The sequence below is a fragment of the Uranotaenia lowii genome, chromosome 1 (genome assembly GCF_029784155.1).
Source record: "Uranotaenia lowii strain MFRU-FL chromosome 1, ASM2978415v1, whole genome shotgun sequence".
Classification (NCBI taxonomy): Eukaryota; Metazoa; Arthropoda; class Insecta; order Diptera; family Culicidae; genus Uranotaenia; species Uranotaenia lowii.
Window position 1 is genome coordinate 92708119 of NC_073691.1, and position 22498 is coordinate 92730616.

The 22498-nt window shown below is 39.1% G+C and overlaps 1 protein-coding gene across 4 annotated transcripts in view; it reads right to left on the minus strand.

Annotated features, from left to right (window-relative positions):
* Positions 1-22498, minus strand: part of LOC129740207 (integrin alpha-PS1) — a 119482-nt gene that overhangs the window by 3262 nt on the left and 93722 nt on the right. For 3 of the 4 annotated variants that reach the window (XM_055731817.1, XM_055731815.1, XM_055731816.1), the window contains exons 3-13: positions 17407-17534; positions 10689-10709; positions 5715-5818; positions 5077-5648; positions 4487-5017; positions 3947-4410; positions 2959-3098; positions 2660-2901; positions 2487-2589; positions 2296-2422; positions 1720-2237 (exon numbers count right to left, since the gene is read on the minus strand). In XM_055731817.1, coding sequence (XP_055587792.1) covers positions 1720-2237; positions 2296-2422; positions 2487-2589; positions 2660-2901; positions 2959-3098; positions 3947-4410; positions 4487-5017; positions 5077-5648; positions 5715-5818; positions 10689-10709; positions 17407-17534 — 2950 coding nt within the window. The remainder of the gene's footprint in view (positions 1-1719; positions 2238-2295; positions 2423-2486; positions 2590-2659; positions 2902-2958; positions 3099-3946; positions 4411-4486; positions 5018-5076; positions 5649-5714; positions 5819-10688; positions 10710-17406; positions 17535-22498) is intronic. The other variant, XM_055731818.1, reaches the window with a different exon arrangement.

Consider the following 22498-nt stretch of genomic DNA (forward strand, 5'->3'; position numbering starts at 1 on the left):
CGCTTTAGAGGAACATTTTGTTTCAAAACTGTGTACAGTTTCAAGTCGAACAATTCGACAGCGGATTCCACGCTTGTAGCCTCATCAAGACATTCCCAATTGGTTGAGTCGAGAGCAGCTGCACCAAGCTCGAAATTACAGTTTTTCTGAAATCAAAATCGAGTTTACCAACAGGTTCTTCATACTGGAACAATACTGGCGAATATACTGGAACAAATCAACGAATTCCAGGACTCTCTTCTGCCGGTGTTCGTTGATTTCGAAAAAGCATTTGACCGACTGAACCACGAAAACATCTGGGCGTCTCTAAGGCGACGAGGAGTTCCAGAGAAACTAGTCCATCTCATCGAAGCACAGTACGAGGCATTTTCGTGCAAGGTCCTGCACGACGGTGTCTTGTCCGATCCAATCCCGGTAACTGCTGGAGTGAGACAAGGATGTACGAAAATGGAGCAACTGAACGACCTTGTTCTGGCTGACGATATTGTTTTGCTCGCTCAAAGACAACAGGACATGCAAAGCAAACTCAACAACCTCACCGAAAGCTCCAAGGCAACACGTCTCAAAATCAATGTCGGAAAGACCAAGTCGATGGAAATCAACACAGAAAATCGTTCCAATTTCGTGGTAGCTGGACAACAGGTTAAGAAAGTGGAGTGCTTCAAGTATCTTGGTAGCCAGATTACGCCTGATGGTGGTACCAAGAAAGACATCGAAACCCGGATCAGAAAAGCCCGATTTGCGTCTGGCGCTCGCGCCAGATCTCTGTACGAACGAAAATCTGAATCTTCAACTCTAACGTCAAATCTGTATTGCTGTACGGCTGCGAATCTTGGTGCACATATGCGGTGGCGACGCGAAAACTGCATTTTTTTGTGAATTGCTGCCTGCGGAACATCATCCGCGCTTGGTGGCCTGGCAACTGGATCTCAAACGTGCAACCTCATCGCCGGTGTTATCAAAAGGCGCTAAAAATCGAGATCCGGGAACGTAAGTGGAGATGGATTGGGCAAACGCTGCGAAGAGATGAAAACGAGATTTGCAGAGAGGCGCTTGACTGGAATCCAGATGGGCATCGAAGAAGAGGCGGGCCCAGAAGCTCGAGGCGGTGTAGTCTAGTCGCTGAAATCCGCACAGTTAACGAGAACATTGGCTGGCAGCTAGTGAAGATGGTGGCTCCGGATCCCTCTCTTAGCACAAAACATTCTACGTGCTTTTCTGTATAGCTAATATGGCTTCCTTTTCAGCCCGGATTAAAACCAGGGTTGCTGCTCTAATGATGATTTCTGCCGACTTTTCTTTAATTTCAGTGCCCAAATCACCAATGAAACCCCCGCAAATACCACTTTAAACCACCAAACTCCCCACTTTCCGCGATTTCAGTTATTTGACCAAGGTTTAAAACATCCTTTAAATGAATGTCCCTTAAACTGTGGCAACGCAAGAAAATTCCCAGTAAACATAACAAAAAACTGTCTACGCCTACTAGACAACTGATGCCTTACTAAAATAAACATGAAAGGACCTTAATCATTTCCTTTTAGTATTTCTGAAGTTCACTGACTAGCTCGTTTGAATACGAACGGTGCTCATCTACACCATATTATATTGTACAAAATTTCGCTTAAAATGGATTATTCCCAAGCGAACCTCAAATGTCTTGAAGCTTCGAACACACTACAGCATAAATGATAAGTGATAGTTGAAGAAAAGACTCACCGTAACATTGTTGATTGGGTAGTCCTGTTGCACCTGGACAACTGTTATCGTCGCTCTCGATATAATTTTAACCAGATCAACCTTCGGGTAGTCCGATACTAGCGTAGAGTTCCAGAGCCGCGCTGTTACGTTTATCAGTGCCTGTGCCTTCGGTTGCACATCGTAGATATCGCAGACGATCGTGATACACTTGGCAGTGTTGCGGCTGCAGTCCATGTGGACGATATCGGTCTGTTTGCCGTCTTTGTCAGTCAGCCGTTCGGCACGGATTATCATCGACCGATCTCGCCGTACCCGGTTGAGGCTCTTTTCCGCCGAGGACGACGAAGAGTAAGACGCCTGCTTAGCGAACGATACCCTTTCAGATTTCTCCATTGCGAATGTCAACGATTTGTTGTACGCTCGCTGCGTGTAGTAATCCGTTTGGGGTGGTAGTTCGCTGAGGGCAGCAGATTTCTTCAATTTTAGCGGATTTTCAGCCGTTCCTGGCTGAACCACACATGATCCGCCGTTCGTTGCTGAAAAAAAGGTTTGTTGTTTATTGTTGTTCAGAGATACCTAACAACTGCTGCTTACCATCTACTGTTGGAGTTCCGGTAAGATAGAGTAGCCATTTGCCTTGATCCTTATCGTTTGCCACCTGATGTGGCCATTGGATTCTCACCTGAACCTGCGGCGCCCGCCAAGGCCCATCATTGTAGATCTAGAAAAAAGGGTCAGTTCAGTACACCAATTTATAGTGCTTAGCAGGTCTCCTCAACGCTTACCATATAAATGTGATGAACTGCAGTGCCGATGTCTTCGAATGTTTTCATTGCACTTTCTCCTTTGACTTCGCCACCGTAGAACGTTTGCTGAGGATGTGCGGCACTAAAATTTTAAAAGATGTACAGTCAAACCTTCAGCTAAAACCAATAATGTTCACAAGCGCGGTACTCACCCACTGATACTGATCTTGGCTCGCTTGATTACGTTCACCGTCAGAGCGGCCGTTTGCTTGGCACCTTCTAGTAGGTTGGAGGTCGTATTGACGAATACGTCAAATCCTAATTTCAAAACCTCTTCTTTAACTCGCTGGGGGTCGAAACGGAGGGAAAATTTAACTTCGGAATTTCTCCGCATCGGATTTCCGAGGTTGCAGAATACTAGCGTTGCGTTGAATTTATCACATTTGTATAGGCTCTGAAATAAATGTCAAATAAGCATTCTTCTTAGAAGTGGAAGACGAAGTAAACCAACCTTTGTACCACTGAACGAAATACTGGGATCGTGCTTCACGTACAAATTAGTTTCATACGCCGAATCAGCCAGGTTGGAAACACCAACATGAAGCTGAATGCCTCGATCACGGCCGAGCACCAACGAGTATGACTGGTCGTCTGAAATCAATAATCAAATGTTCAGTTTTCGTGTACACTAGAGTGCCCCAAATGACCCGACTTCTGAAAAAGTTATACGCTGCAGGCTAAAATTGATCCTAGGCCTAGTACAAGATCTCACGCCAAATTTGGGCCAGATCGGATCACGGGAAGGGGTCGCTCAACGAGCCTGAAGTTTGTATGGGATTTTGAGACATTTTGTTCGGGAGAAAAATGAAAAACTAGTTTTTCATCAATAGCTTTGGTTCCCTTCGGCCGATTTCTTTTGAAAACGGGTTTTCTTAAAGCTTAAATTATGACAAATATTTCATCCGAAGATTGCATTTCGATCCGAGTTAACATATAGAAGTTATAAGGGTCCAAAAATAGGATAACTTTTTTAAGGGGGGTATTCATCATTGTTAATGAGTCGGGGCGGTCGAACATTTCGTCGCCTCATTGACAGTGATAAATACCACCGTTAAAAAAGTTAGCCCATTTTTGAAGCCTGGTAACTTTTTCACCTTAATTCTTATCGAAATGCTGTCTTCGGATGAAATATTTTTCATATTTTAGGCTTTAAGAAAACCTGTTTTTGAGAGAAATCGGCCAACGGAAACCAAAGTTATTGATGAATAACTGGTTTTTCATGTTTTTCCCGAACAAAATGTCTCAAAATTCCATATAAACTTCAGGCTCGTTGAGCGACCCCTTCCCGTGATCCGATCTAGCCCAAATTTGGCATGAGATCTTGTACTAGGCCTAGGATCAATTTTAACCTGCAGCGCAGAACATTTCACAGGTTTTAAATTTCCCATACAAATTTGAGGCAGTCTAGTGTACACCCTTAAGTTTTTTAACCAACAAACCTTCTCGTTCCAAAGAAAGCTCCGCTTTGAGGTCCAGTTTCGATTGGCAGATGCCGTCTTTGCCGCAGTCTTTCTGGAAGGTTGCCTCAAAAGTGCGATCGGCTTGTGTTTGATCCAGGATCGGGTCCAACGAGTCCAAAGCCGACGCCGGTAGAGTGGTATCCAGAATGGTATAATTCAACCTGAACCGGATAGGGCTCTGGATGTCGCGGGTGTTGTCCTTGATGTAGACGACCTCCTCTCGACACTCCTGATTTCCATTGGTGACAACGCTTATCTGGCGTTTGATGATGTTAGATCGATGACGCGTGTCTGGCCCGAAGTAGACCCTAGAAAACTTTTTCAGCCCCATGTACGTCTCCGCTTCAATCGTGTAGATCAGGTTGAGATGCTGTGATTGACTGCTCGAGTGGCTGCCGGATTCTTCGTACGGTTCGATCGAACAGCACGCTCGGAATGAAAAGCTAGAACAATATTAACAAATCGTATTGAGAAAAGTTTTCTAGTTAACTAGGGATTATAATCCCGGAAAATACGTACCACGTGGCATTCGCACCCGGATCGGCGTCGCAACCATGCTGTGTTGGATCGATGTTGCTGATCTCGTTCGGGATGACGGAGGTCTTGATGTTGGTGATGGGTCGCGCCAAGAGTATGGTGACTGCTGCCGAGTCGTATGCGCCAATCACAAGATCCGGATAGGTGTTGTTATCGAGATCAATTCCACCGGTCAGCGAGCTACCGAAGGTGTGCAGTTTGGGTACATTCAAGCCCAGAGAGCTAGATGTGATCACCTGGGATGGCTTGGTCGAAAGACCCTTGTTAGATCCGAGATAGATGTAAACAACTCCGTCTCCTTCATAGGGAGCACCGATGGCAATGTCCTCGCATCCATCTTTATTGATGTCGCCAAGATTGGCCAAGGCTAGCCCAAACCTAGATTCAAGCTTCCCTGTAAGCTTCGTCGTATAACTGTTTGTAAAGTTGTTGTTCAAGTTTTGATACACGTATACGGCACCGCCTTCGCTTTTGGAAAAATAAAAGGGAGCCGCTACAAGGAGATCCGGAGCACTGTAAGATAGAAATTGGTTAGTTATCAAGGTACAAGTTCACGAGACACCCCAACTCACTGATCTCCGTTGATGTCAGCCGTGGCCAGCTCGTACCCAAAGCTGGAACCAAACTGTTCTCCAAACAGTTCCCGTTCCTTGTAAATAGGATTACGCTTAACACTGTTTGAGAATATGATCACCTGACCATTGCCACGCGATCGTGGAGCACCACCTGCAAACGACATGTAGTCTCCAAAATAGCGACCACCGGTCACAGCCATGCCGAGGTAGCTGTAGTTCGGTACAGGTGAGTCCGCATTGTCGTGTGGACCGTAGTAATGCGTTTTATCGCGAGCCAGAAAGTCTCCGTCCACTTGAACCGCAAAAACCGTCCCCTTCCAGATCATTACGCCTGGCGTTCCGATGATGGCCGTTCCATCGTCCAGAAGCATCCCAGATGTTCCCGCCTGACAGAAGGCGTACTGTTCGTGCTCTCGTTCGATCGATCGTCCCAAGCAAACTTCCACGGCAAACCCGAACGAAAAGTCGTTGTTCAGGACGTAGCACAAACCTTGTCCCGTGTGGAGACCATTCTCGGTGGTCCGCCCTCGTTCATGGATCTTCATATATCGATGAGCACAGGTGAATATCTTGGGGAAAAAATACAAAATTTTAATTATAACACATCTTAAGTCTGAGCGTTGAAGAACGCTCACCTTATTCTCCTTGCCGCCCGATTTGACCGTAACGCCGAGCCACTGGTTGGTCTTGAGCTCGTCGTAACCCGGAGGGGCCAGTTCATCTTCGTCTTCGTCATCGGCTGGATTCACCATGTATTAAGGGAAGTTCGCGTATCGAAACAACAAACAAAAAAGCAAGACATAATTAGAACAAGTTATGTGGCTAGAGAGCCCTTAAAATGTGCGAATCAAACCACACACGCTGAGCAAAGGAATGTATTTGAGGAGTATCAAACAGGTAGAAAAAATGAGTGTTTTCTGATTATATAATTGCATTCGAAAATCTTTTTTAGTGGTCAAGTGATTTGTTATTGCTGTTTAATTATGAGCCAAGATATGAGTGAAAGCATAAACCAGAAGTTAAGCAAAAAACGAAGCTTAAAATGGTAGCTTCAACTCACTGCACGCTACTTACCTTGGTTAGTTTTACAAACATTCAAAATGAATATCATGATGATGTTAGTTTTATATGAGGTCATGCGTTAAATGATTTATGAAAAAAAATCTCAAAAACTTCGGAAGCTAATAGATTTAGAGTAGCGTTTAAACGAACGAACAAACACATATACAGTACCGTTCATAATTGTATAGAAATTGGAAGCAAGCGCACTGTCACTTCGACTTTGAACTTCCATAACTTTTTACTCTGATGAAATTTTTTGATCAATTTTTTTGCGTTAGATAGATCAACTATAACACTGTTATAACACAAAATTTGAGCTTTCTGGAGTTTGTGTGCCGTGAGAAACAGTAATTCTACGAAAATCGGACTTTTTGGACTTTTCTCATTCAAATTGCAATATCTCTGAAACAACGCTACATTTTTTATTGAAATTTTTCAGAGTGATTGTTTAAACATAAAGCTAACATGTCTGAAGTTTTCGAAAAGTTCTATCGATGAGATCAAAAGTTACGCGGCGAGGTGCAATATTTCAGGCATGAACCTTGAAATGCGATTTCTATAGAATTTTGGACGAATGTTTCCATAGGAAAATCAAATTCTCTGTTTAACAACCAGTAAATCTTTTTCAACCGAAAAATCACAACAATATTGCGAGATTCTGATTTCAAAACACAAACGGATCATTTATTCATTTTTTTCTTTTCTTCATTGCTTTTGCCAGACATTTTTTGTCTGATTGGTGGAGGAAACGATATTGTTCTCATGAATCGTCCAAAATTCTATAGAAATCACATTTCAAGGTTCATGCCTGGAATATTGCACCTCGAGTAACTTTTTATCTCTTCGATAGAACTTTTCGAAAACTTCAGACATGCTAGCTTCATATTTCAACAATCACTGTGCAAAATTTCAATACAAAATGTTGCGTGGTTTCAAAGATATTGCAGTTTGAATGAGAAAAGTCCAAAAAGTCCGATTTTCGTAGAATTACTGTATCTCAGGCCACACAAATTCCAGAAAGCTCAAATTTTGTGATTGTATAGTGTGATAGTTGATCTATCTAACGCAAAAAAAAATTGATCTAAAAATATCATCAGAGTAAAAAGTTATGGAAGCTCAAAGTCGAAGTGACAGTGCGCTTGCTTCCAATTTCTATACAATTATGAACGGTACTGTAGATTCTCAGTGGAACTACATGTACCTTTGAAGAGATCTAAATTCTTCTTAAGACTCAAGCGTACATCTTTCAAGGATATTTATAATGGCTAGCATCTTACTAATGCTAACACCAACAGCCCACAGAAAGAGTACTATGTATGCCGTGACCGAGACTCGATCTCATTACCTCTGGCTTAGAAGACTTGAACGCTATCCTCTAGGCCACGGTCGACAGCAATTTACTCTTATACAGTTGTTATTACAAGCATATTACTGAACATGCTCTGTTTATTTATTTGTATTTTTTTCCATAATGAGACCAAGTTTTAAGCTGCAAAAAAAACGGCTAGGTTCAGGTACCAAAGGACGAATAACCAATTACAAAAATAATTGGTTTTTTTAAATGAATCACGACAAAAATTACAAAAAATGGTAAAAGTTTGTCATTTCAGACGTTTTTGGTGTTTTTTTTTTATTTTTAAAATTGTTATTTGGATATTTGTGTAATTTTTAAGATAACTCATAAATATTTCAATATGGAAATGTGTTTTGGAGCGATTTGTGATTAATTTTACGTGTCAATATTCTAGCCAAATCCAGGAAACAGGTTACATTTTATAGAAGGTAACAACCCAAGTACCTATCAGTTACATTTCGATTACGACTTTACTAGCTATAATGTTTCCAGATTTCCCGGTTTTGACTGAGTTTGTCCGGATATTTAATACAAAATTTGGGAAATGTCCTGTCCAGCCCGGTTACCCGGATTTCATTGAAAAGGCCCGTGTTTGCCCGGATTTATTCATGTTATTGAACAAATCAAACCTAAAAAACAAATCATGTAGATTTTTTTTTTTAAATTTATGTGCCCAACATGAATTTTTATTCAACAAGTTTTATAAAAACAAGCATACAAAGTTTTTTGGAAGCCTGAAATTCGATTTAAAATCTTCTGATGAGTTTTGAAGAGAAAAAATGGTTATAAAGTTTTTTTTTCTTGATTTTTGTTGAGTAATTCCTGGGTTTTGGCCAAATTTGTCCGCGTATTGCCCGGATTTTTGGTCGACAATTTTAAATCAAATGCCCTGCTTTTGCTTGAAATCGGCTTTTATATACGTTTCGTCGTCCATCACACAGCAGCCATATTTTGTCAGCATCTTCTCGTAGAGCGTCCGTGCCCGAGTTTTAGCCGTCGATTGTTGCCGGTTTGGGAAGTTCTGTACCTTGTATGAATGTAGTCCAGCTCTCTTCTTTGCATTCTTTCAAATCACGGCTTGAGACGTTGGGATTTGCTTTAATCATCACCTTTCCCTCCGTATTTTGTTCTCCGGTCCCGGTTTTCTTCCAGCTCCTTTGCCGTGGTCCAACGTCAACCGCTCCTGAAACCGCTTCAACACTCTGGAGATGGTTCAATGGTGAATGTTCAACATTTTTCCCAACTGCATGCCGGTGCGACAGGTCAGTAAATTCCAGGTGTTTGGAAAGAATTTGTTTTCTCTTCCTCTTCTTCTTTCTACTTGAACTGCTTATGCAGCATCGATGGACTGCCAGCCAGCAGTTCTGGATTAAGAGCCAGTAACTTAGACTATATGTCCAATTTGTTTTCTCGACTCGCGTTGGTTCACGTCTTTTTCGTTGAATTGAAAAAACAAGACTTCGAGTTTGACAGCATCATGTAAACAATACATATCAATGAGAGAGTGTGCAATATTTGGTTGATTTTCACCCAATGGTAAAAAAGTTATACTCTTTTGAATGTGCCGCAATAATTTTGTGTTCGTCCTTTAAACAGATCCGGTGTCCAATTCACGTACGGGTCTGTATATTTCTTCCATGAAGGCTAAGGATGTTCCAGAGAATGTTAAATTCATGTGAGAATGTTGTTTTCCAACAAAGAGCTTTTCGCATTTTTTTATGGGCCATACCATGCAGGTTCAACAGCTTGTGGTAGAAAAAATCGTGGGACAACTAGTTCCAATCATGTCTTGTCTGTTTATTAAAATAGTCTAGGCCCTTTTGGTTCAACATATTTCAAGGTAGATCTTTTTTCATACACAAAAAAAACGTAGACGGAAGTTTTGAAAGAGATATTATGCTGAACGGAAGTTTGAAAATATTAACATCCATTTTTTAGAGAGAGAGAGTAGTCTACGATAGTGGTAGAAACTATTTCCTAGCATAAAATCATTCAAAGAACAGTCTAAAAAGCGAGTACCTTCTCTGCGAATCTAGATATTTGTGACGTGATCCCACCCAAGTGAACCACCCTATCGTGCGAGAGAGGGTCTATATGCATCGATAACGTCAACCGGTCGCTATCTGGCCACACCGCGACGCCCGGCCGCGACTGGTGTCAGATTATTTGCATATCCTCACATGCTGGCATTTTTTTTTCGCTGCTCTCTTCTTACTTGCTTTTTTATTGCACATAGAGCTTTACATTATTTTAATCACAATATTCAAAAGGGTTGGCTGTTATCGTTAATACAACAAACTAAAGTCAACCCCGACTCAATACAGCCGACGACGTATGGTCGCCTCGCTGGAGTCAGTCAGTAGTTAGTTGGGCGTATCCGGAGTTCAACGGTTCAGCTCAAGAACATGTCTGCGTTTTAAGGTTTATCTGTTGGTACAGATTGTGGCAACATTTTTTCAATCAAAAGGCAAACCCCCTTATTCTGCGCCGCGCGTGAGGTGACGATAGTCGAGTCACCCGATTCCAGTAGTCGCTTTAGGTGAGAAACGTCTTTTAGAATTAACTTTTTGAGTTATTATCCTAATCTAGAAGTCATCGTGAGTGACAAATCGTATGCTCTGTCACATCGGTTTCGGGAATGAGGTGACAAAACTCACGCGACTCCGACTCGACTCGACTATCGTCACCTCACGCGCGGCGCAGAATAAGGGGGAAATCATTTTACGCAATTTAGTTTGGATAGCAGTGATTGATAATCATAAATGCTAAATTTGTTTGATTTGGTTGATCTTCGAGAAACTGCTTCCTCTGGAGTATAGGTATTGATCGTTTCGATACTCTGTGCCACTTCTGTCATTGATGAGATGACATAAATGGGCATCAGAAGAAAAATATGTCCGCTTGTCTTTTATGAATTCTTCATATTTGAGTAATGATTTTTTTTATCAAAATGCGGTCATTAATGCTCGTGCTTTATGAATGGCTAGTTGACAGATGTTAAACGCGTGCAAATGGTTCTCGATTTAGTAAAAAATAATGTTAGCTGACTTCTTTTTTTGTCTCAATGCATTAGATCAAATATTTGTTAGAAAAAAAAAACAATGTATGCAAACAAGCAAAATACATCTGCCAAACACATAATCAAACTCTCTAAAAGATAATAATCAAAATAAAAGCACCCACAACCACTTACTTTCGTAAATACCAGAAGATTCTACAAGATGTGTTACAATCAATTTAAGGCGTTTGTTTTAGTCAATGGACGGTAACAGAGGCGTTGTTGATTGATGTTTGGTAGTCGATTGTAGATTTTTGATTTATTTGGTTGGATTTTGTGTTTTTAAATTTTGCGAATCGTCACAAAACCCAAAGTGGATCGACACACAAATAAAGTAGAAGAAAATAACAAAATCGAATTAGTATTGAACGAAAACAAAAATATGCTGGAACCAATACACAAGGAACGCCTGAAAAAAATTCTCTTTGATGGTTTGTCCTTTTCAATTTCGATTACCAATACCAATACGCAAAGCTTAATCCTAAATGTAATTCTGGATCTCAGTTCCAAAATAAAAAAAGATACTGAATAAGGAACTCTGAATTTGAATCTGAGATGTAAAACTAAAGCTGAAATCTGAATCTGAAATGTTCAACAGCAATCTGAATCTGAATTTGTAAATCTGATATCTGAATCTAAAATCTGAATCTGAATCTGAAATCTGAATCTAAATCTGAAATCTTCACTTGAAATCTGAATCTGAAATCTTCACTTGAAATCTGAACCTAAATCCGAATCTGAAATCTGAATCTGAAATCTGAATCTGAAATCTGAATCTGAAATCTGAATCTGAAATCTGAATCTGAAATCTGAATCTGAAATCTGAATCTGAAATCTGAATCTGAAATCTGAATCTGAAATCTGAATCTGAAATCTGAATCTGAAATCTGAATCTGAAATCTGAATCTGAAATCTGAATCTGAAATCTGAATCTGAAATCTGAATCTGAAATCTGAATCTGAAATCTGAATCTGAAATCTAAATCTGAAATCTGAATCTGAAATCTGAATCTGAAATCTGAATCTGAAATCTGAATCTGAAATCTGAATCTGAAATCTGAATCTGAAATCTGAATCTGAAATCTGAATCTGAAATCTGAATCTGAAATCTGGAACTGAAATCTGAATCTGAAATCTGAATCTGAAATCTGAATCTGAAATCTGAATCTGAAATCTGAATCTGAAATCTGAAATCTGAATTCTGAAATCTGAATCTGAAATCTGAATCTGAAATCTGAATCTGAAATCTGAATCTGAAATCTGAATCTGAAATCTGAATCTGAAATCTGAATCTGAAATCTGAATCTGAAATCTGAATCTGAAATCTGAATCTGAAATCTGAATCTGAAATCTGAATCTGAAATCTGAATCTGAAATCTGAATCTGAAATCTGAATCTGAAATCTGAATCTGAAATCTGAATCTGAAATCTGAATCTGAAATCTGAATCTGAAATCTGAATCTGAAATCTGAATCTGAAATCTGAATCTGAAATCTGAATCTGAAATCTGAATCTGAAATCTGAATCTGAAATCTGAATCTGAAATCTGAATCTGAAATCTGAATCTGAAATCTGAATCTGAAATCTGAATCTGAAATCTGAATCTGAAATCTGAATCTGAAATCTGAATCTGAAATCTGAATCTGAAATCTGAATCTGAAATCTGAATCTGAAATCTGAATCTGAAATCTGAATCTGAAATCTGAATCTGAAATCTGAATCTGAAATCTGAATCTGAAATCTGAATCTGAAATCTGAATCTGAAATCTGAATCTGAAATCTGAATCTGAAATCTGAATCTGAAATCTGAATCTGAAATCTGAATCTGAAATCTGAATCTGAAATCTGAATCTGAAATCTGAATCTGAAATCTGAATCTGAAATCTGAATCTGAAATCTGAATCTGAAATCTGAATCTGAAATCTGAATCTGAAATCTGAATCTGAAATCTGAATCTGAAATCTGAATCTGAAATCTGAATCTGAAATCTGAATCTGAAATCTGAATCTGAAATCTGAATCTGAAATCTGAATCTGAAATCTGAATCTGAAATCTGAATCTGAAATCTGAATCTGAAATCTGAATCTGAAATCTGAATCTGAAATCTGAATCTGAAATCTGAATCTGAAATCTGAATCTGAAATCTGAATCTGAAATCTGAATCTGAATCTGAAATCTGAATCTGAAATCTGAATCTGAAATCTGAATCTGAAATCTGAATCTGAAATCTGAATCTGAAATCTGAATCTGAAATCTGAATCTGAAATCTGAATCTGAAATCTGAATCTGAAATCTGAATCTGAAATCTGAATCTGAAATCTGAATCTGAAATCTGAATCTGAAATCTGAATCTGAAATCTGAATCTGAAATCTGAATCTGAAATCTGAATCTGAAATCTGAATCTGAAATCTGAATCTGAAATCTGAATCTGAAATCTGAATCTGAAATCTGAATCTGAAATCTGAATCTGAAATCTGAATCTGAAATCTGAATCTGAAATCTGAATCTGAAATCTGAATCTGTAATCTGAATCTGAAATCTAAATCTGAAATCTGAATCTGAAATCTGAATCTGAAATCTGAATCTGAAATCTGAATCTGAAATCTGAATCTGAAATCTGAATCTGAAATCTGAATCTGAAATCTGAATCTGAAATCTGAATCTGAAATCTGAATCTGAAATCTGAATCTGAAATCTGAATCTGAAATCTGAATCTGAAATCTGAATCTGAAATCTGAATCTGAAATCTGAATCTGAAATCTGAATCTGAAATCTGAATCTGAAATCTGAATCTGAAATCTGAATCTGAAATCTGAATCTGAAATCTGAATCTGAAATCTGAATCTGAAATCTGAATCTGAAATCTGAATCTGAAATCTGAATCTGAAATCTGAATCTGAAATCTGAATCTGAAATCTGAATCTGAAATCTGAATCTGAAATCTGAATCTGAAATCTGAATCTGAAATCTGAATCTGAAATCTGAATCTGAAATCTGAATCTGAAATCTGAATCTGAAATCTGAATCTGAAATCTGAATCTGAAATCTGAATCTGAAATCTGAATCTGAAATCTGAATCTGAAATCTGAATCTGAAATCTGAATCTGAAATCTGAATCTGAAATCTGAATCTGAAATCTGAATCTGAAATCTGAATCTGAAATCTGAATCTGAAATCTGAATCTGAAATCTGAATCTGAAATCTGAATCTGAAATCTGAATCTGAAATCTGAATCTGAAATCTGAATCTGAAATCTGAATCTGAAATCTGAATCTGAAATCTGAATCTGAAATCTGAATCTGAAATCTGAATCTGAAATCTGAATCTGAAATCTGAATCTGAAATCTGAATCTGAAATCTGAATCTGAAATCTGAATCTGAAATCTGAATCTGAAATCTGAATCTGAAATCTGAATCTGAAATCTGAATCTGAAATCTGAATCTGAAATCTGAATCTGAAATCTGAATCTGAAATCTGAATCTGAAATCTGAATCTGAAATCTGAATCTGAAATCTGAATCTGAAATCTGAATCTGAAATCTGAATCTGAAATCTGAATCTGAAATCTGAATCTGAAATCTGAATCTGAAATCTGAATCTGAAATCTGAATCTGAAATCTGAATCTGAAATCTAAATCTGAAATCTGAATCTGAAATCTGAATCTGAAATCTGAATCTGAAATCTGAATCTGAAATCTGAATCTGAAATCTGAATCTGAAATCTGAATCTGAAATCTGAATCTGAAATCTGAATCTGAAATCTGAATCTGAAATCTGAATCTGAAATCTGAATCTGAAATCTGAATCTGAAATCTGAATCTGAAATCTGAATCTGAAATCTGAATCTGAAATCTGAATCTGAAATCTGAATCTGAAATCTGAATCTGAAATCTGAATCTGAAATCTGAATCTGAAATCTGAATCTGAAATCTGAATCTGAAATCTGAATCTGAAATCTGAATCTGAATCTGAAATCTGAATCTGAAATCTGAATCTGAAATCTGAATCTGAAATCTGAATCTGAAATCTGAATCTGAAATCTGAATCTGAAATCTGAATCTGAAATCTGAATCTGAAATCTGAATCTGAAATCTGAAATCTGAATCTGAAATCTGAATCTGAAATCTGAATCTGAAATCTGAATCTGAAATCTGAATCTGAAATCTGAATCTGAAATCTGAATCTGAAATCTGAATCTGAAATCTGAATCTGAAATCTGAATCTGAAATCTGAATCTGAAATCTGAATCTGAAATCTGAATCTGAAATCTGAATCTGAAATCTGAATCTGAAATCTGAATCTGAAATCTGAATCTGAAATCTGAATCTGAAATCTGAATCTGAAATCTGAATCTGAAATCTAAATCTGAAATCTGAATCTGAAATCTGAATCTGAAATCTGAATCTGAAATCTGAATCTGAAATCTGAATCTGAAATCTGAATCTGAAATCTGAATCTGAAATCTGAATCTGAAATCTGAATCTGAAATCTAAATCTGAAATCTGAATCTGAAATCTGAATCTGAAATCTGAATCTGAAATCTGAATCTGAAATCTGAATCTGAAATCTGAATCTGAAATCTGAATCTGAAATCTGAATCTGAAATCTGAATCTGAAATCTGAATCTGAAATCTGAATCTGAAATCTGAATCTGAAATCTGAATCTGAAATCTGAATCTGAAATCTGAATCTGAAATCTGAATCTGAAATCTGAATCTGAAATCTGAATCTGAAATCTGAATCTGAAATCTGAATCTGAAATCTGAATCTGAAATCTGAATCTGAAATCTGAATCTGAAATCTGAATCTGAAATCTGAATCTGAAATCTGAATCTGAAATCTGAAATCTGAATCTGAAATCTGAATCTGAAATCTGAATCTGAAATCTGAATCTGAAATCTGAATCTGAAATCTGAATCTGAAATCTGAATCTGAAATCTGAATCTGAAATCTGAATCTGAAATCTGAATCTGAAATCTGAATCTGAAATCTGAATCTGAAATCTGAATCTGAAATCTGAATCTGAAATCTGAATCTGAAATCTGAATCTGAAATCTGAATCTGAAATCTGAATCTGAAATCTGAATCTGAAATCTGAATCTGAAATCTGAATCTGAAATCTGAATCTGAAATCTGAATCTGAAATCCGAATCTGAAATCTGAATCTGAAATCTGAATCTGAAATCTGAATCTGAAATCTGAATCTGAAATCTGAATCTGAAATCTGAATCTGAAATCTGAATCTGAAATCTGAATCTGAAATCTGAATCTGAAATCTGAATCTGAAATCTGAATCTGAATCTGAAATCTGAATCTGAAATCTGAATCTGAAATCTGAATCTGAAATCTGAATCTGAAATCTGAATCTGAAATCTGAATCTGAAATCTGAATCTGAAATCTGAATCTGAAATCTGAATCTGAAATCTGAATCTGAAATCTGAATCTGAAATCTGAATCTGAAATCTGAATCTGAAATCTGAATCTGAAATCTGAATCTGAAATCTGAATCTGAAATCTGAATCTGAAATTTGAACCTGAACTCTGAATCTGAATCTGAAATGTGAATCTGAACCTGAAATCTGAAATCTGAATCTGAATCTGAAATCTGAATCTGAAATCTGAATCTGAAATCTGAATCTGAAATCTGAATCTGATATCTGAATCTGAAATCTGAATCTGGAATCTGAATCTGAAATCTGAATCTGAAATCTGAATCTGAATCTGAAATCTGAAATCTGAATCTGAAATCTGAATCTGAAATCTGAATTTGAAATCTGAATTTGAAATCTGAATCTGAAATCTGAATCTGAAATCTGAATCTGAAATCTGAATCTGAAATCTATACTGATACCTGAATCTGAATCTGAATCTGAAATCTGAATCTGAAATCTGAATCTGAAATCTGAATCTGAAATCTGAATCTGAAATCTGAATCTGAAATCTGAAATCTGAATCTGAAATCTGAATCTGAAATCTGAATCTGAAATCTGAATCTGAATCTGAAATCTGAATCTGAAATCTGAATCTGAAATCTGAAATCTGAAATCAGAATCTGAAATCTGAATCTGAAATCTGAATCTGAAATCTGAATCTGAAATCTGAATCCGAAATCTGAATCTGAAATCTGTAATTTTGACTGAATTCGAATTTCATTTCATTATTTTGTTTTTTTTTTTATTCAAATTAGGTTATTGATTTAAGAAATAAATAGAAATTCTTTTTTTTGTTTTATTGAGGACAACCATCATGAAAAATTCTTCTTTCGTTAAGCTTATGTGATTGGTTGAGTTTCCAGCTAGACTTTTCCATTGATAAGAATAAGTATTTCCTGTTGAATGTTTTTGAAAACTGAGTTTGAAACGTAAAGAATGTCCATTGTTGATAAAATAATAGCGAATTAATTTAATTGTTAAGTTTTACAATGCAATCAACAATTTACTCGATCTAATTTAAAAACCAATTTATGGACACTCTTTACAGTTCTGGACTTTCTAATCTAAGATATATACTTCCAACTTTTCTTTAACCGACATTAGTCACTTCCCTATTAGTGGTTTTAATGTATTCCCCGAACATTCTATCAACTCCATACCTAGATACTCGCTAAGCTCAAACTACTGGTAACAATATTTGTAACATATGTTTCCTATAGGAGACTTGAACTGGTTGTATCTCGAAGGATCTCGGAATGCATCGAGAAGCTACGCTAAGCTAAAGGTAATGACTATCGTAATATGTTGTACTAGCTATTGGTAAAAAGACCGCGACCGATGGCAATCAATCTGTTGATTGACTGACTGATATGCACTTAAGCACTTTAATGTGCGCGAGCACGATGAAATGACGACTTACTTCGGCGGCCATCTGTTTTGACCTGCTCGCAGTCGTTGCTGGCCTGGGTGATCGGACAGCGAAATAGCGCCCCTGACCGGTTGGTGCCTGGCTGCAGATTCTGGCCAAGTGGTGCCCCCACTAGGACCCTGAAAGCAAACGGAAAGGAAAAAAATGCGATTAGCGTCAAGCGGCATCGATGCTTTTCTACTGTCTCTACGCTGTAATATGCTTAAGTGAAAAATCTCTTAGACACTCGCTGGTAGTCGTGGCAGGAAAATCTTGGCCTGCTACGCCCCGCACGTTGTCCACATTGCCAATGCAATGCAAATAAGTGAAGCGCCATAGAGGCCAATTTGTATGCATTTGCGCACGATCGCAGAAGCCTTTAATTAATTTCATGTCGCGCTTATCTTTCTACGGCATGGCCTGCTCTCTGTCTTTGTTGGTCTGGTTATGCCGTTTTTTTTTCACTTACCCCAGCTCCTTACTTTTGCCCAGGCTGTGGTGGAAGGATTTTATCGTTTTGCGTTTGCATATTTTAATTGAGCGAAATCTCCCAGCTCGATTGCGCTTGGCTTGGCTTTGAGTAAGTATAAAAGTATCCTCGGCGTCGTAAGAAAAAACAAACCGACGACAACGGTCACGCCGCCCGTGAAGTAGACCTTGAAATACTTGCTTGCCTGCTTATCGGATAGCGGTGGGCTTGGGTTGGTATATCTACATACTATTGTACCTTAAAGTTCAAGGTCAATAGTTAATTAAACTGACCTGGAATTTAGGTGGTCCGAACGGACAGGTTGCGATCAGTGACTATATGCCATATGTTTTTGGTGGATTAAAGGATTGTTTATTTGTGTAAAAACATGTTGATCCTAATGATAACTTATTAAAATAATGAATTAAAACCACTTGAATCTACACAGTTCTCGAAATCATTAAAATTTGTCTCCGGAAAGCAGCCCTTGAAACGTCGAAGTCGAAGTATTCGGCGAGGCGGTCGGAAGTTCTCAAAATTCCAGTTAGAGCGCTGTTGGCTTTGTAGTTATTCAGCCGGATAGGAACATAGAGCATAGAGCAGATTTTGGTTCCTTGATCCTGAGGAGAATAGCCGCCAGCAGCATGGGAAAGTCAACCTTCGACACAAGGAGATCCGATACGTATCTAAATCAATTGAGCGGCAACGAATTTCATTGGATAGCCTCTATTCGTTCAGCTCCTTTCTGGTAAAATGGGTACCAAACTGCAGATGCATATGTAATTCGTATGAGGCTTAAACTCCAGCCGATGGTCTAGGATAACGCCAAGAACGTTGATGTGGTCCACCCGGGCAATAGTTTCGTTCCCGAGAGTGTCCTCTGCGTGAAAATGAAACGACCGCACATTTGCTGTGGTTCAGGGGCAGGTTGTTGGTGTCACACCAGTGAGAGAAGGTGTTGAACTGCCTTTGCAAGAGATCGATATCGTCTTGGCCATTGATGGTGTGGAATAGTTTCAGTTCGTCGGCATACGCCAGTTTTGGGCCGTCTAAGGGAGTGAGTACATCGTTAAAATAGATGACAAATATTATCGGTCCCAAGTGGCTTCCCTGTGGCACACCTGAACGAGCGGAGAATTGTCTTGAAACTTTCGTCCCGTTATATAGCTTCGAAACCAGTCCAGTAGGGATCCACAGAATCCTAAACGTTCGAGTTTAGTGATAGCAATATCGTGATTTACTTTGCAGCTGACAGATCAGTATAGATGGCATCAGTTTGGGAATTCATGGTAAAGCCATCTTGCACGAAGGATGTAAAAGTCAGCAGATTTGTTATCTTGGAATATTTCGGCGAAATCCGTGCTGATCGTTGGAAAACTTTTAACAGTTATTTTTGTAAATGAGGCGCTTGGGATCAGACGGGTGCAAGTGCCTAAATGATAGTTTTGAGAAAATGCGCTTGAAAGTTGTGAAGGTGCTCAATTTCACATGTATTTTTCGAATTCGAGCAGTTTTAATTCAACCAAACGGGTGTTCAAAAAAAATTATAAAAAATCTTAATTTTGCACCAGATATACATTTAAACATGAAAAATCGTTAGGTATGCTCAACTCAAAATAGCTTATTTTGGTACTTGCACCCCTCTGATCCTGAGGGCCTCAAATGTTTTCAGGATTATTTGGATCACAAGTTAAAAGCTGGAAATCTTATACAAAATTGCTCTCAGTGTACATACTTAATGTCTATCGAGGCACCCTTCGTACGTCATGCACGATGAAATCAAAAGGCGAATTCGTTCGGTGTAGGAGAAGGAAAAAAAACGACAAGTCACCGTGGAATCTAGAAAGAAAAAGTCCTGCGCGCGTGACCTGCCATTGTGATCTTTTTTTTTTTTTTTTTGAAAGCGAAAACTCGGTTCCTCGGCACATTGCTAAACGGAAGTGACTCGTGCTGGTAGGTTAGCAGCTTTTGGATCGGGGTTGCCGAAGGGTGTTGGACCTAGACATCCGGCTCAATTCGGACATCGATGCCGGAACCCAGCAGCTTCAGCAGGAACCGGTGAGTTGCAAGCAAGATTTAGACGGTGCGTGCCAATTCCAATAGTAAATTCTCCATGCGGTTCACAGGTTGTTCCGGAGAATTAAGTGGAGTTCGTCGGTCCACAAACTGGTCGCAGAGCGGCGGCTTTTTTTTTTTAGTTGATCACCCAGGTGGTAAATCCTTTTTACGGATTGCATTCCAAGGCACGGCGAGCGACCGAGTTCCCTTAGTATGCTACTCTGGGTCCATGGGTGCAATTGGACGACTCATGATACTAAGTACCCCTGCGCCATAAAGTCCACCTGGGGCCGCAGACCTGGTTCCCACCTCGAACTGTTTAGTACACTATGCTTCAATAGTGGGAGGTCTATTCGCGCTAATGCGCTCCAAGGCAATACTCATTAACGAGACCACTTTAAGCAAAAGCTCTCCTCCTTACGGCTCGACGCCTGAACTCTCCTCCAACGACTTGAGAACCGACATCTCCTCGCAGTGACTCGAGATTCCCACACAAACCTCTCCTCTTCGCGACTTGACGCCTGATCTCTGAACTCTGAGGCCTGCGCAGAGCAGCGGCTAACTTAGCCTAAAAGCAGACCACTTACAGCATACCACGTATTTTCTGAAGCAACTGGTGAGTCTCACCTCAAAAAATGGAATTGAAGCTGGAGCTAAGACTGACATTCTTTATCCCTAGATCTTTGACACAACATACCAGTCGGATCGGAATACGAAACCTCTGGGAAAAAGCAACTTGACGCTGCCGAGCCCCGATAAAGGGTGACAAAATTGAAAGCCAATAAAATATATGCAAATTTTAACAATTCTGCATCCACAGGGCTTTGTTGTGGCTCTGTCTCTTCCTGTTTCCCCCAGCAGCTTCAGTCGGTGGTGTCGGTATCCGTATATGAGCCGTTGCTTTCAGCGTGACGAATTAGTTTGGTTTTTGTGTGAGAATACTCCACGAGGCTCAGGAGGTCTGGTTCCCAGTGACTTGGCTGGCCATCCCTGGCCGGGGAAGGGCGGTACCCAACGTTTGCTCGGCCATCTCGTGCCATTAATCAAAAGGTTCTTTATCAGTTGGAGCCGGAAAGCCGGCTCGAACCACGGATTGTGGAAAGCTGTCTTCACGAGCGTCGTTAAAAGGGTACCATTTGTCAACAAAGAACGTAGGAGGAGCTGCACTGTAAGGATCCTGCATCAGGAAATAACCCAGCTTATCACAACGAACAGGAATTACTGTGGCAGGCAAACGGCTCAACAGAAGGTTTCAGCACCAACAGAAGCTCTGCTTGGTTTATCCAGAACTTCGGGATTCGCGGAGAGCATTTCATTGGTGGTGCATGGTCGTTACCCCATCCACACTCCTCGGAGGATATGAAAGTGCATCCGAGAAGAGCCTCACCTCACCATTCAGGAGTTTCGGACGGTGCATGTTGCTGACGTCATACGATGACAAAAAAGTGAGTCCCATTTGATCACCCTGAATACTCATAAATCACGAAAAGTAGTATGTTATGGCCGAATATTTTGTTTATAGAATCTTCTTATTTCTTCTCAGCACAAATTCTTCTTAAGTAAATTTAGAATAAGAAAATGAACATGGCGGTCGATTATGTTGTTCAGCATGTTTGAAAAAGTAGCAGCAGCTCGTCCTTCCATTCGATAGAATCCTGGACGAGAGAGATTGCTTCGTAGTCGACGTTTTTGAAGTCCTGGTAGAAGGGAGCGGCTTCTTCTATGGGAGCATTAATTCTAGTGACATCGAGTGAGACTACTAAAGCTGGGTGATGAGAAACAACTTTATCGAGAGGAGCAGGAGCTGAATCTATAGTCGGATTCCTGAAGCCTTCGTTTTAGAAGCAGAGGTCTAGTATACGGCCGTTTCCATTTTCAAAGCAGTTGATCTGGCGAAGAATAGCGGCGCTCAAAGAGTCCAGGAAGATGTTAGAAGGAGCTGAAAAAAAGGAGCGCATAGGATCTGGGAACAAAGATCCGCCATGGGAAGGGCACCATTTCAAACCAGGCATGTTGAAATCACCGATAACAAGTACAGTACGCTTCATAATTGTATGGAAATTGGAAGCACGCGCACTGTCACTTCGACTTTGAACTTCTATAACTTTCTACTCTGATGATATTTTTTTTTAACTAATGTTATGCGTTAGATAGATCAACTATCACACTATTATATCAATAAATTTGAGCTTTCTGGAGTTTGTGTGGCCTGAGAAACAGTAATTCTACGAAAATCGCACTTTTTGGACTTTTTTCATTCAAACTGCAATATCTCTGAAACTACGCCACATTTTTTATTGAAATTTTTGCAGAGTTATTGTTAAAATATAAAGCTGTCTGAAGTTTTTGAAAAGTTCTATCAATGAGATCAAAAGTTACGCGAGGTGCAATATTTCAGGCATGGATCGAGAAATGCGATTTCTATAGAATTTTGGACGAATGTTTCCATAGGAAAATTATATTCTCTGTTTAACAACCAGTAAATCTATTTGAACCAAAAAATCAAAACAATTTTACGAGATTCTGATTTCAAAACACAAATGGTGTTACATTCAGTAATTTTTCGAGTGTTCTGGT